Raw genomic sequence first — 14,067 nt, 5'->3', positions numbered from 1 at the left:
AACATGATCCACAAAGGTGGGATTCCAGACACCAAGGTGGCAAGCTCTCACAGTGTAATGGTGAAAAAGAGCACTGATAAGCTCTATTGACTCAATGTTCCTCACGAATTTTCACTTATTTCTCCTAATTCTAGCTCCATGAGTTCATGAAAACCAAGTCTAATTACTTTTTTTTTCTATAGCACAAGATTTTAAGTATTCTTCAGTAAACCTTGGTCTTCCCATGAGCAAACAGAATACGTACATGACTGATTGTCAAGGAGTGCTTCCAGCTGTGATATTATAATTGTCTGATTATGAATTTGAAATCTATCTTTAATCAGTTGCTATTTTGGAGAGTTGAGATAGGTCTTCTGTTCTATTTTCATGGACTTGTTTTCCTAGGAGATGTCTGTAAAAGGTAATCTCTTATATGGATATCCCTTTTCTCTTCCTCTATTTCAGCAGTGATTCTAAGGGACATTGGAGGTGACAATGTGAAGATGCTGGGCATGAACATTCCCATAAAGGATGTTGAGATTCTGTCTTCTGCTTTGATTGCCATATGTGTGCTTCTGTTGCTCATTGCTCTGGCTCTTGGTGGTGTAGTCTGGTACCAGCATCGACAAAGAAAGCTCCGGCGCAACAGGAGGTCCATTCTTGATGATAGCTTCAAGCTTCTCTCTCTCAAGCAATAATAGCTAAAGCCTGAAGATATCTTCAGAAAACACATCTGGGATGTATCCCATGTTCCCAGAAAGCTGTGTACTAGTTAAAAACTCTTTTGTCAAGGGGTAGGGATAGTGGAGAGGCAGAAGATGGAATCAGAATTATCTGGGCATTTCCTTATTTATTTACATGGGATTCATATGTTCTCACCTTTTTAAAAATTTCCATACCACTTGAGAATTAGGTAAGTTCCTTTGTATACAAATTTCAGCAGCTGGGATATGTCACCATTCAGTACTACAAAGTACATAAATTCCTAGAATATAATCATTCTCACAGAATAGATACCAAGAAAAAGCTATCTATTTAGGTTTCTAATCCCAGGACCTAGATAGACAAGTACACTTTTAATTGAGGCCAAATGATGAGCCACAACAGTAACCCATAACTAAATAGAGGACAAAGAACATAAGTATGATGCAAAATGAGAGATAGGATGTGTAGTAGGATTCCAAATTTTAGCTTAATTGTCTTTGACAATGGACTATTGGAGAAATGAATGAATAGGTTGTGGCTGTCAACCTCTGGAACCAGAAGTACCTGTAAGACAGTCCTTCAAGTTTTTACACAGTGGTACTGAAGAGAATTTTGAGTGTCCTCTCCATGTTTCAAATAGCAAATCTTGTTCATTAAAATACTTATTAAAAGATTTGAATACTGAATTTGGTGATTTTTGTGATTCCTGTGGCTACTTGGATGTGGGATTACATTTTAAACCAAAGAATTTCAGGGATCTGTGGAGGTATATTATAGATTCATATAGCCCTTGTGGATCTTGGAGACTTTGTGCTGTCTCAAAGTAAGCATCCGTGTCAAAGTGGTAGCATCCTTGAAGACAAGTTCTGTGGGTGGTAATTTTCTTTTTTGGAATGTCAAGAAAAGTAGCCAGAGAAGGTACTGAAACAATACCCATTCCTGTCTACTGAGCAAACATAGGTAGGAGCATGCATGGTGATTTTTGTGTGTGTGAGTGGCTACAGAGATAGAAGAAGTATGTTTGCATTTTATAAACCTCTTTAGAAGACAGATTCCTTCCTTCCTGTACCTTGCAGCAACATCCCTTTGTTGCCAGCATGTTTAGATCTCTCCCACACTTTGATCAGGAAAATAGGAATAGGGTAAGACATCCCATTCTCACTATAGTTTCCACATGGCAAATGGAGAACAGAAGGAGCATCATGGAGAGTAATGATAATAGCAGTGGGATGGGGATATAGCTCAGTGGTAAAGTGATGGCCTAATATAAGACAGTCCCTGGGTTGAAAAAAAGAGCATAAAAGGAAACAAAATAGAAAACAAGGTACTAACAGAAACACATAGTGATCTTATACATATCAAAGAATTCTAATTCCTGATTGTTTTGGATTTGCCTTGGTTCATTCAAATGAAGATTATATTATTTTACTTAGGGTGACTCATCTGAAAATTGAGTAGAGACTCAAATTTTCATCTATTTTACTCCAAAACATTCTATTCTCCTTTGTCATGGAAACATATACTATTCTTTGTCTTTCTTACCCACTTGATTTCAAATTGTGAGGTTGCCTAGCAACTTGTGTACTTACTTAGCAACCCACAGTGTTGGTTTCCATATGACATGAAATGTTGCAGGTCAGAGGCCAGTAATGAAAACAAAGGCCAGAGTAATGCATTTTATTCGTCCGTGGTCAGTGGCTTTCTGGAAAGTTTCTGGAAATCTAGGGAACATAGATGTGGAGGAGCATATTAATTACTTGTTATCCTGTTATAGAAATAATATGCCTTCTCACTGAGAAATTGCTCTGTACACTTAGAGGTAAAGTAGAGGCTCTTAACCAGAGTGCACATGGATGACTGTGGCTAATACCCAAATAAGAGTTTGAAATAAATGGAATATTTTTTACTAACCTATATGCCTCAGGTTTATGCATCCTTCAAACACTGTCAACCTTAAATCTCTCTCTCTCTCTCTCTCTCTCTCTCTCTCTCTCTCTCTCTCTCTCTCTCTCTCTCTCTCTCTCTCTCCCTCCCTCCCTCTCTCTTTTCTGGTTTTTTGAGACAGGGTTTCTCTGTATAGCCCTGACTGTCCTGGAACTCACTCTGTAGACCAGGCTGGCCTCGAACTCAGAAATCCGCCTGCCTCTGCCTCCCGAGTGCTGGGATTAAAGGTGTAAGCCACCACACCCGGCCTTAAATCTCTGTTAGTTCTGGACCAAGGTTACATTTTGAACAATTTAAATAGTTAGGAGACTGCAAATCTGCCCACATAGGCAGATAGGAGATTTACACAGCAAAGGTATTGTCATAATTGTTTTAAATATACCAGCATTACTCCTTTTTGAATAGTTGTTACCAGGGTCATTTTGTCCACATGGCAGAATTGTGAAGGGGCAAGACAATAAAGAGGTTCTTCCTCATTATATTCTTGATGGAGCTGTTTTAGGTTTGACTAGAATTTGATCTCCTTGATGAAAAGTTCTGTGGAAAATTACCCAGTTCTGTCCTAGGAACATAAGGTCAAGGTTCCAGCTAATTTATCTTGACTTCTAATAAACTACCTGCTTATGCAAATCTTCCTGTCGAGCTAACTTCTTATCATAACTTCTGCTGGACTACTAGCTTGTGTAAAACTTCTCCCTGAATCTGCTGAGCAAGATAGTAGGATATAATTTTACCTTTAAAATCTCCGTGCTCTAAATTTGCAGTGCTATTCTTGGGTCCTGAATACCTGAGGGTAGTCCCAGGTGGCTGGAATAAAGACTTTCAGTTGGGTATAACAGTGTCTGAGTAGTCTTTTCTGGTGGGCTTCTGTCACAGAATTACTTAATAGCAGACCAGAACTTACTGATGGCTATGACTCTATGCTCTTCCTGTAGAAGTATACCTTTGTATAGGAATCAGGGTCCAATGGCTGCTCAGTCCTGATAAATATTCACATGCTAGCATTCTAAATATTACTTATCTGTAACAGACCTTATCGTTGAGATATTTTGGAGGTAGTGCTCCTGAGTCTAAATTTCACTTGTGTAACTTAATCTCTCCTAAGAAAATGTATTAGTAGGTCCTTTATAATATCAGTTTTCATCATTTTGAGTTTCTTCTCCAACAATATAATGTTAGTATTTAAAACTTTGCAAATTGATATATTTAGCAGCAACAGACCTTTCCACCTTTGGAATGTTGTTTATGTGGAGATTTATGAAAATCAAGTATATTCTGGGGAATCCAGTCATTTAACCATATAACTTATATATTATAGCTGAGAAATTCTTAGCATGGATACATGAGCCTAGGAGGTGGAGCTATAGTATGATGCATTTTAAAGACTTATTTTAAAAATTATTTTTAATTATGTGTATGTGTTGGTGGAAGGTGGAGGAAAGCAGTAGTTTTAGATGCCCTGGAGCTGGAGTTACAGGTAATTGTAAGCCACTGAGTATCGGTTTTGGGAATTGAACTCAGGTCTTTTGTAAGAGCAGTACTTACTCTTAACAATGAGCCATCTCTGTAGCCATCTTGTTAGTAATTCTGCTTCCAATCAAAATGGAATCTTAGACCCTTTGTATTCTGGGAAAAGATGGATATGAGGAGGTAATATGCAAACAAAACAATTTAAATAGTACTCCTCTCCTGTTTATTGCTCAAGCCAGAAGTTTCCAATATCAACAAAACAGTGTGTCCTGTTTGCTTTCTCTTCAGAATATCTTTAAAATATTTTATTTTTGACTATTTTGTTTTATTTAGTATATTGTGAAGTGCATACCAACACATGTATGTGGCAGTCAGAAAACAATGTCTCACCTATTGTAGGTTCTGGGGATTGAACTCAAGTTATCAGGCTTGCATGACAAGCACCTTTACCCAGTGGTCCACTTTTTTTAAAAGTTATTCTCTCATACATTACCCCCAGACTATAGCTTTCCCCTTCTCTCCTCCCACATCTCACCGGATTCTTCCTTTGTTTATCCCCAGCAAAGGGCAGGCCTCCCAGGAATAGCAACCAAAATGCATGCCAGGTGCAGCTGCAACAAGACTAGGCCCCTCCCCTCATATTAAGGGAAGTTGAGACAACTCAGTAGGAGGACAAGGGTCCTTAGAATAGACAAAAGCATTATAGACTGCCCCTGTGCCCAGTGGACCATTGTGCCAGACTAAAAATACCTTTTTTGTATCTCTGTAGGTTCCCACTTCAGTTAAACTCTCAACCATTTGTTTGCTTGGCATGTAATCCCAGAACTGAGATATAAAGACCACCAGTACAAGGTCAGCCTAGAATGCATAGTGAGTTCCAGACCAGCCAGGGCTGCTGAATGAAACTGTTTCTCAAAACAAACAGGACAAAAAAAAGTCACAATCATTTGTTGCCTGGGCTATTGTACTCCTTTCCTGCTGTTTATCTCAGATCCTCTCTAGGCTTACAATTGATTTTTCCACACAGAAAAGTGAGGTTTCAAAAATATAATTAAGCCTCTAGTTTGAACAACATTGTGTACATTTAGATCTCCCTGATGATAAGTAGACTCTGGAAATAATTGAAGAGGCAACAACAAAAGAAGAAAGAGCAAATCAGTACATAGGGCATTAGGGCTGAAAATATGTTAGCTTTGCGTCATATGATTATCCAGAACAGGCAAGTCACAACATACTTCCATTCAAAAAAAAAAAAAAAAGGTAGAACACAGTCATGTAAATAGCCAAAGAATAACAATGAATGGAGTGACAGAGGTTATCTTTTAGGAACTCTGGATGCTGGGCGAAAGTGGAATAGTATTTTTCAAGTGAAGAAAGGAAAGGATGACCAAAGCCAAGTATGGTGGGACACACACCTAGAGTTTTAGCACTTAGAACACAGAGTGGGGAAGACAGAAGTTCACAGTCAGCTTAGACAACACTGAAAGTTTGAAGTCAGCCTGCGCTCCAGACTGAGAAGCTGACTCAAGCCATCATTCAAAGTTCTGTGTCTCGTGAAAAGTCTGTATTTTCTACAATTGTGCACTATGTGGTCTGATTTGCTGTATTGTTGACATGCTATTAAAATAATTTCTGTGTTGCATTCTATTATATGAAAATAATGTAGTTTGCTTTTTAATTCACTTATTGTGGGCATTTGAGAAGAGCTTATTACAAAAAGGTGCATTGAACATTCTTGAACAACAAAATGGGATGATATCTTGAAGCATACAATAAAGATCGCTGTATAGAGAAAAACTGAAATCAGATAGTTTATTTATTTTTTAACCATAATGAATGCAAATCAGTAGCAGAAAAAAATTAGGAAATCACATTTAGCAGTTAAAAATTAAAATTAGCCCTTCCCGTCCACTCGAGTATCAGGATGCCTTGCCAGAGGAGTCTCCGGACACCCTCAAGGACCCGCACAGGACTCCCCACGGGATCCTAAGACCTCTGGTGAGTGGAACACAGCTTCTGCTCCAATCCAATCGTGCGGAACTTGAGACTGCATTAACTAGGGAAGCAGGCAACCCGGCCTCTGCTGGGGCACAAGTCCCTTCCGGTCCACTCGAGTATTGGGTGCCTTGCCAGAGGAGTCTCTGGACACCCTCAAGGACCCACACAGGATTCCCCACGGGATCCTAAGACTTCTGGTGATTGGAACACAACTTCTGCCAGGAGGCAGGTTCGAACACCAGATATCTGGGCACCTTCCCTGAAAGAATAGAGCTTGCCTGCAGAGAATACTCTGACCACTGAAACTAAGGACAGAGCCAGCCTCCCAGGTCTGCTGATAGAGGCTAACAGAGTCTCCTGAGGAACAAGCTCTATCAGAGACAACTATAACACCTAGCTTCAGAGATTACCAGATGGCGAAAGGCAAACATAAGAATCCTACTAACAGAAATCAAGACCACTCACTATCATCAGAACGTGGCACTCCCACCCCACCTAGTCCTGGGCACCCCAACACAGCTGAAAATCTAGACCCATATTTAAAAGCATATCTCATGATGATGGTAGAGGACATCAAGAAGGACTTTCATAACTCACTTAAAGAAATACAGGAGAGCACTGCTAAAGAGTTACAGGTCCTTAAAGAAAAACAGGAAAACACAACCAAACTGGTAGAAGTCCTTAAAGAAAAACAGGAAAACACAACCAAACAGGTAGAAGTCCTTAAAGAAAAACAGGAAAACACATCCAAACAGGTGATAGAAATGAACAAAATCATACTAGACCTAAAAAGGGAAGTAGACACAATAAAGAAAAACCAAAGTGAGGCAACGCTGGAGATAGAAAACCTAGGAAAGAAATCTGGAACCATAGACATAGATGCAAGCATCAGCAACAGAATACAAGAGATGGAAGAGAGAATCTTAGGTGCAGAAGATTCCATAGAGAACATTGGCACAACAATCAAAGAAAATACAAAATGCAAAAGGATCCTAACTCAAAACATCCAGGAAATACAGGACACAATGAGAACACCAAACCTACGGATAATAGGAGTTGATGAGAATGAAGATTTTCAACTGAAAGGGCCAGCAAATATCTTCAACAAAATAATGGAAGAAAACTTCCCAAACCTAAAGAAAGAGATGCCCATGATCATACAAGAAGCCTACAGAACTCCAAATAGACTGGACCAGAAAAGAAATTCCTTCCGACACATAATAATCAGAACAACAAATGCACTAAATAAAGATAGAATATTAAAAGCAGTAAGGGAGAAAGGTCAAGTAACATATAAAGGCAGGTTTATCAGAATTACACCAGACTTTTCACCAGAGACTATGAAAGCCAGAAGAGCCTGGACAGATGTTATACAGACACTAAGAGAACACAAATGCCAGCCCAGGTTACTATACCCGGCCAAACTCTCAATTACCATAGATAGAGAAACCAAAGTATTCCACAACAAAACCAAATTCACACATTATCTTTCCATGAATCCAGCCCTTCAATGGATAATAACAGAAAAAAAAAAAAAAACAATACAAGGACGGAAATCACGCCCTAGAAAAAGCAAGAAAGTAATCCCTCAACGAACCTGAAAGAAGACTGCCACAAGAACAGAATGCCAACTCTAACAACAAAAATAAAAGGAAGCAACAATTACTTTTCCTTAATATCTCTTAATATCAATGGACTCAATTCCCCAATAAAAAGACATAGACTAACAGACTGGCTACACAAACAGGACCCAACATTCTGCTGCTTACAGGAAACCCATCTCTGGGAAAAAGACAGACACTACCTCAGACTGAAAGGCTGGAAAACAATTTTACAAGCAAATGGTCTGAAGAAACAAGCTGGAGTAGCCATTCTGATATCGAATAAAATTGACTTCCAACCCAAAGTTATCAAAAAAGACAAGGAGGGACACTTCATACTCATCAAAGGTAAAAACTTCCAAGAGGAATTCTCAATTCTGAATATGTATGCCCCAAATGCAAGGGCAGCCACATTGTTTAAAGACACATTAGTAAAGATCAAAGCACACATTGCACCTCACACAATAGTAGTGGGAGACTTCAACACACCACTTTCATCAATGGACAGATCCTGGAAACAGAAACTCAACAGGGCCACAGTGAAACTAACAGAAGTTATGAAACAAATGGACTTAACAGATATCTACAGAACATTTTATCCTAAAACAAAAGGATATACCTTCTTCTCAGCACCTCACCGGACCTTCTCCAAAATTGACCATATAATTGGCCACAAAACAGGCCTCAACAGATACAAAAATATTGGCATTGTCCCATGCATCCTATCAGAACACCATGGAATAAGGGTGATCTTCAATAACAACATAAATAATGGAAAGCCAACATTCACGTGGAAACTGAATAACACTCTTCTCAATGATAACTTGGTCAAGGATGGAATAAAGAAAGAAATTAAAGAATTTTTACAGTTTAATGAAAATGAAGCCACAACTTACCCAAACCTATGGGACACAATGAATGCATTTCTAAGAGGGAAACTCATAGCTCTGAGTGCCTCCAAAAAGAAACCAGAGAGAGCACACACTAGCAGCTTGACAACACTTCTAAAAGCTCTAGAAAAAAAAGGAAGAAAATTCACCCAAGAGGAGTAGACGGCAGGAAATAATCAAACTCAGGGGTGAATTCAACCAAGTGGAAACAAGAAGAACTATTCAAAGAATAAACCAAATGAGGAGGTGGTTCTTTGAGAAAATCAACAAGATAGATAAACCCTTAGCTAGACTCACTAGAGGGCACAGGGACAACATCCTAATTAACAAAATCAGAAATGAAAAGGGAGACATAACAACAGATCCTGAAGAAATCCAAAACACCATCAGATCCTTCTACAAAAGGCTATACTCAACAAAACTTGAAAACCTGGACGAAATGGACAAATTTCAGGACAGATACCAGGTACCAAAATTAAATCAGGATCAAGTTAAGGAGGTAAACAGTCCCATATCCCCTAAAGAAATAGAAGCAGTCATTAATAGTCTCCCAGCCAAAAAAAGCCCAGGACCAGATGGGTTTAGTGCAGAGTTCTACCAGACCTTCAAAGAAGATCTAATTCCAGTTCTGCACAAACTATACCACAAAGTAGAAGTAGAAGGAACTCTACCCAACTCATTCTATGAAGCCACAATAACTCTGATACCTAAACCACAGAAAGATCCAACAAAGATAGAGAACTTCAGACCAATTTCCCTTATGAATATTGATGCAAAAATACTCAATAAAATTCTCGCTAACCGAATGCAAGAACACATCAAAGCAATCATCCATCCTGACCAAGTAGGTTTCATCCCAGGGATGCAGGGATGGTTCAATATACGGAAATCCATCAACGTAATCCAGTATATAAACAAACTCAAAGACAAAAACCACACGATCATCTCATTAGATGCTGAGAAAGCCTTTGACAAAATCCAACACCCCTTCATAATAAAAGTCTTGGAAAGATCAGGAATTCAAGGCCCATACCTAAACATGATAAAAGCAATCTACAGCAAACCAGTAGCCAACATCAAAATAAATGGTGAGAAACTTGAAGCAATCCCACTAAAATCAGGGACTAGACAATGCTGTCCACTCTCCCCATACCTAGTCAACATTGTACTTGAAGTCCTAGCCAGAGCAATTCGACAACAAAAGGAGATCAAGGGGATACAAATTGGAAAAGATGAAGTCAAAATATCACTTTTTGCAGATGATATGATAGTATATATAAGTGACCCTGAAAATTCCACCAGAGAACTCCTAATCCTGATAAACAGCTTCGGTGAAGTAGCTGGATATAAAATTAACTCAAACAAGTCAATGGCCTTTCACTACACAAAGAATAAACAGGCTGAGAAACAAATTAAGGAAACAACACCCTTCTCAATAGTCAAAAATAATATAAAATACCTTGGCATGACTCTAACTAAGGAAGTGAAAGATCTCTATGATAAGAACTTCAAGTCTCTGAAGAAAGAAATTAAACAAGATCTCAGAAGATGGAAAGACTCCCATGCTCATGGATTGGCAGGATCAACATTGTAAAAATGGCTATCTTGCCAAAAGCAATCTACAGATTCAATGCAATCCCCATCAAAATTCCAACACAATTCTTCAACGAATTAGAAAGTGCAATCTGCAACTTCATCTGGAATAACAAAAAACCTAGGATAGCAAAAACTCTTCTCAAGGATAAAAGAATCTCTGGTGGAATCACCATGCCTGACCTAAAGCTTTACTACAGAGCAATTGTGATAAAAACTGCATGGTACTGGAATAGTGACAGACAAGTAGACCAATGGAATAGAATTGAAGACCCATTAATGACCCCACACACCTATGGTCACTTGATCTTTGACAAGGGAGCTAAAACCATCCAGTGGTAGAAAGACAGCATTTTCAACAAATGGTGCTGGCAAACCTGGTTGTTATCATGTAGAAGAATGCGAATCGATCCATTCCTATCTCCTTGTACTAAGGTCAAATCTAAGTGGATCAAGGAACTTCACATAAAACCAGAGACACTGGTTTACCTATCCCAAATCGGATAGGGGACTAATATCCAATATATATAAAGAACTCAAGAAGGTGGACTCCATAAAATCAAATAACCCCATTAAAAATGGGGCTCAGAACTGAACAAAGAATTCTCACCTGAAGAATACTGAATGGTAGGGAAACACCTGAAAAAATGTTCAACATCCTTAATCATCAGGGAAATGCAAATCAAAACAACCTTGAGATTCCACCTCACACCTGTCAGAATGGCTAAGATCAAAAATTCAGTTGATAGCAGATGCTGGCGAGGATGTGGAGAAAGAGGAACACTCCTCCATTGTTGGTGGGATTGCAAGCTTGTACAACCACTCTGGAAATCAGTCTGGCGGTTCCTTAGAAAATTGGACATAGTACTACCGGAGGATCCAGCAATACCTCTCCTGGGCATATATCCAGAAGATGTCCCAACCGGTAAGAAGGACACATGCTCCACTATGTTCATAGCAGCCTTATTTATAATAGCCAGAAGCTGGAAAGAACCCAGATGCCCCTCAACAGAGGAATGGATACAGAAAATGTGGTACATTTACACAATGGGGTACTACTCAGCTATTAAAAAGAATGTATTTATGAAATTCCTAGCCAAATGGATGGACCTGGAGGGCATCATCTTGAGTGTGGTAACACAATCACAAAGGAACTCACACAATATGTACTCACTGATATGTGGATATTAGCCCAAAACTTAGGATACCTAAGATGTAAGATACAGTTTGCTAAACACATGAAACTCAAGAAGAATGAAGACCAAAGTGTGGACACTATGCCCCTCCTTAGAATTGGGAACAGAACACCCATGGAAGGAGTTACAGAGACAAAGTTTGGAGCTGTGATGAAAGGATGGACCATATAGAGACTGCCATACCCAAAGATCCATCCCATGTTCAGCATCCAAATGCTGACACCATTGCATTCACTAGTAAGATTTTGCTGAAAGGACCCAGATATAGCTGTCTCTTGTGAGACTATGCCGGGGCCTGGCAAACACAGAAGTGGATGCTCACAGTCAGCTAGTGAACGGATCACAGGGCCCCCAATGGAGGAGCTGGAGAAAGTACAGAAGGAGTTGAAGGGGTCCGCAACCCTATGGGTGGAACAACATTATGAACTAACCAGTACCCCAGAGCTCTTGACTCTAGCTGCATATGTATCAAAAGATGGCCTAGTCGGCCATCACTGGAGTGAGAGGCCCATTGGACATGCAAACTTTATATGCCCCAGTACAGGGGAACGCCAGGGCCAAAAAAATGGGAATGGGTGGGTAGGGAAGTAGGGGGGAGCGTATGGGGGACTTTTGGGATAGCATTGGAAATGTAATTGAGGAAAAGATGTAATAAAAAAAAGAAAAAATATACAAAAGCATAAAATTCTATGATCAAAGTAAATATATGTCTAATTTCAAATACTCATAAACTGGAGTAGATGTGTATAAATGCATATGTTAATATTCATGCAAATAGTATATGTTTAGTATAAATAAAAGATACAAAACTATCTAAAATAACTATAAAAAAATCAAAATTATAATTTTAAATACTTCATGGATAAATTAAAAGGTCTTACTGGCCTTCAGAGTATGATTTTAAGTTATTTGTTGTGTGTCGTTTTTTAAAATTTATTTTATTTTATTTTAATTAGGTATTTTCTTCATTTACATTTCCAATGCTTGGATATAGAAAATGTGGTACATTTACACATTGGAGTACTACTCAGCCATTAAAAAGAATGAATTTATGAAATTCCTAGGCAAATGGATTGAACTGTTGTGTGTAGTTTTAAATCACTACTGCCTTTGTCCAGGACCACAGCCAAAGCTTTGGCCTCTCTCACCTTTCCTTTTGTTCCACCCAGCTTAGCTCAAGGATTGTGCACCACCAGCCCCAACCCCGGTTCCCTTTCCTCCCCGCTTTGCTACAGCAGGGATTGTACCACCAGCTATTACCAGAGACCCTTGAATCCCAGGATAAAAAATAACTTGGATATCTCTTGCCTTGGAAAAGCGTGCTCTTACCAAATTATTATCTCTATTTCTCCTCCTGCCCTAATCTTAGTGGCTTGTTCCACCTAGTCCCTGCCAAACATCTCTGGCCACCTGCCTGTAGCAGAGGCTGTAGTACCTAGTTCCCCACTCCAGATCAAACATGGTTGCTTTGTCCCTTTTCCTTCAAAGCATTGCAGAAAAGGCCTCCAGGCCCAGTCTGTTTACTAGAGTTGGTCTCTTCAGGTTCTATCTCCCCACTTTTGGTCACTTTGGCTAAGATCATCCCTTTTGAGTCCTGGGAGCCTCTCACATGGCAGGTCTCTGGGATATTGTAGAGGTTCTCCCTCTCACCCCCTGCAGCTGCACATTTTTCTTCATTCTTCTGACCCTCTGGGCTGCTCTCCTGTCTACCCCTCCCTACCTGATCCTGCCTCATTTTCCCCTCCGCTCCCCTCTTCCACCCAGGTTCCTCCCTCTCTCTACTTCCCATGATTATCTTGTTTCCCCTTCTAAGTGGGATTGAAACATCCTCACTTGGGCCTTCCTTCTTGTTAAACGTCTTAGGGTCTATGGGTTGTATCCTGTGTATTCTGTACTTTTTTTTTCTAATATCCACTAATCTGTGAGTACATACCACATACATCCTTTTCTGCCTGGGTTACTTCACTCAGGATGATATTTTCTAAATTCATCCATTTGTCTGCAAAATTCATGATGTCATCATTTTTAATAGCTGAATAGTATTCCATTGTGTAAACGAACCACATTATGTGTATCCATTCTTCCACTGAGGGACATCTGGATTGTTTCCAGCTTCTGGTTATTATGGATAAGGCTGCTATGAATATAATGAAGCATATTTCCTTGTGTTGTGCTAGAGAATCTTTTGGGTATTTTCGCAGGAACAGTATAGATAGGTCTTCAGGTAGAACTATTTCCAATTTTCTGAGGACTGCAAGATTGATTTCCAAAGTGGTTGTACCAGTTTAAAATCCTACCAACAATGGAAGAGTGTTCCTCTTTCTCTATATCCTTGCCAGCATGTGCTGTCACTTGAGTTTTTGATTTTAGCCATTCTGGCTGATGTGAGGTGGAATCTCAGGGTCATTTAGATGTGCATTTCCCTGATGACTAAAGATGGTGAGCATTTCTATAAATGCTTCTTGGCTATTCGAGATTCCTCAGTTGAGAGTTCTCTGTTTGGCTCTGGACCCCATTTTTAATTGGGTTACTTGGTTTTCTGGAGTCTAACTTCTTGAATTCTTTATATATTTTGGATATTAGGCCTTTATCATATCAGAAAAAATTAAAAGAGGGAGGGATTCCCTTTCAAAGTCTGAGGAGGATGACTCTTTCTACAGTGAGAACTTCTTCTGTCACTCTGGTCTTCTA

The 14,067-nt window shown here is 39.3% G+C and overlaps 1 protein-coding gene across 5 annotated transcripts in view; it reads left to right on the top strand.

Moving 5' to 3' along the window:
* The window catches only part of Heph (hephaestin), a 109,710-nt gene extending 108,389 nt beyond the window's left edge, over window positions 1-1,321 (top strand). For 4 of the 5 annotated variants that reach the window (XM_085838107.1, XM_085838106.1, XM_085838104.1 and 1 more), the window contains exon 22: window positions 445-1,321. In XM_085838107.1, the coding sequence (XP_085694233.1) occupies window positions 445-677 (233 nt within the window). In that variant the 3' untranslated portion in view covers window positions 678-1,321. The remainder of the gene's footprint in view (window positions 1-444) is intronic. The other variant, XM_085838108.1, reaches the window with a different exon arrangement.
* Window positions 1,322-14,067: the final 12,746 nt, after the last annotated feature.

The sequence above is a fragment of the Mus caroli genome, unplaced genomic scaffold (genome assembly GCF_978045245.1).
Source record: "Mus caroli unplaced genomic scaffold, Mus_caroli_1 scaffold_5, whole genome shotgun sequence".
Lineage (NCBI taxonomy): Eukaryota > Metazoa > Chordata > Mammalia > Rodentia > Muridae > Mus > Mus caroli.
This window is presented reverse-complemented; position numbering and strand designations above follow the sequence as displayed.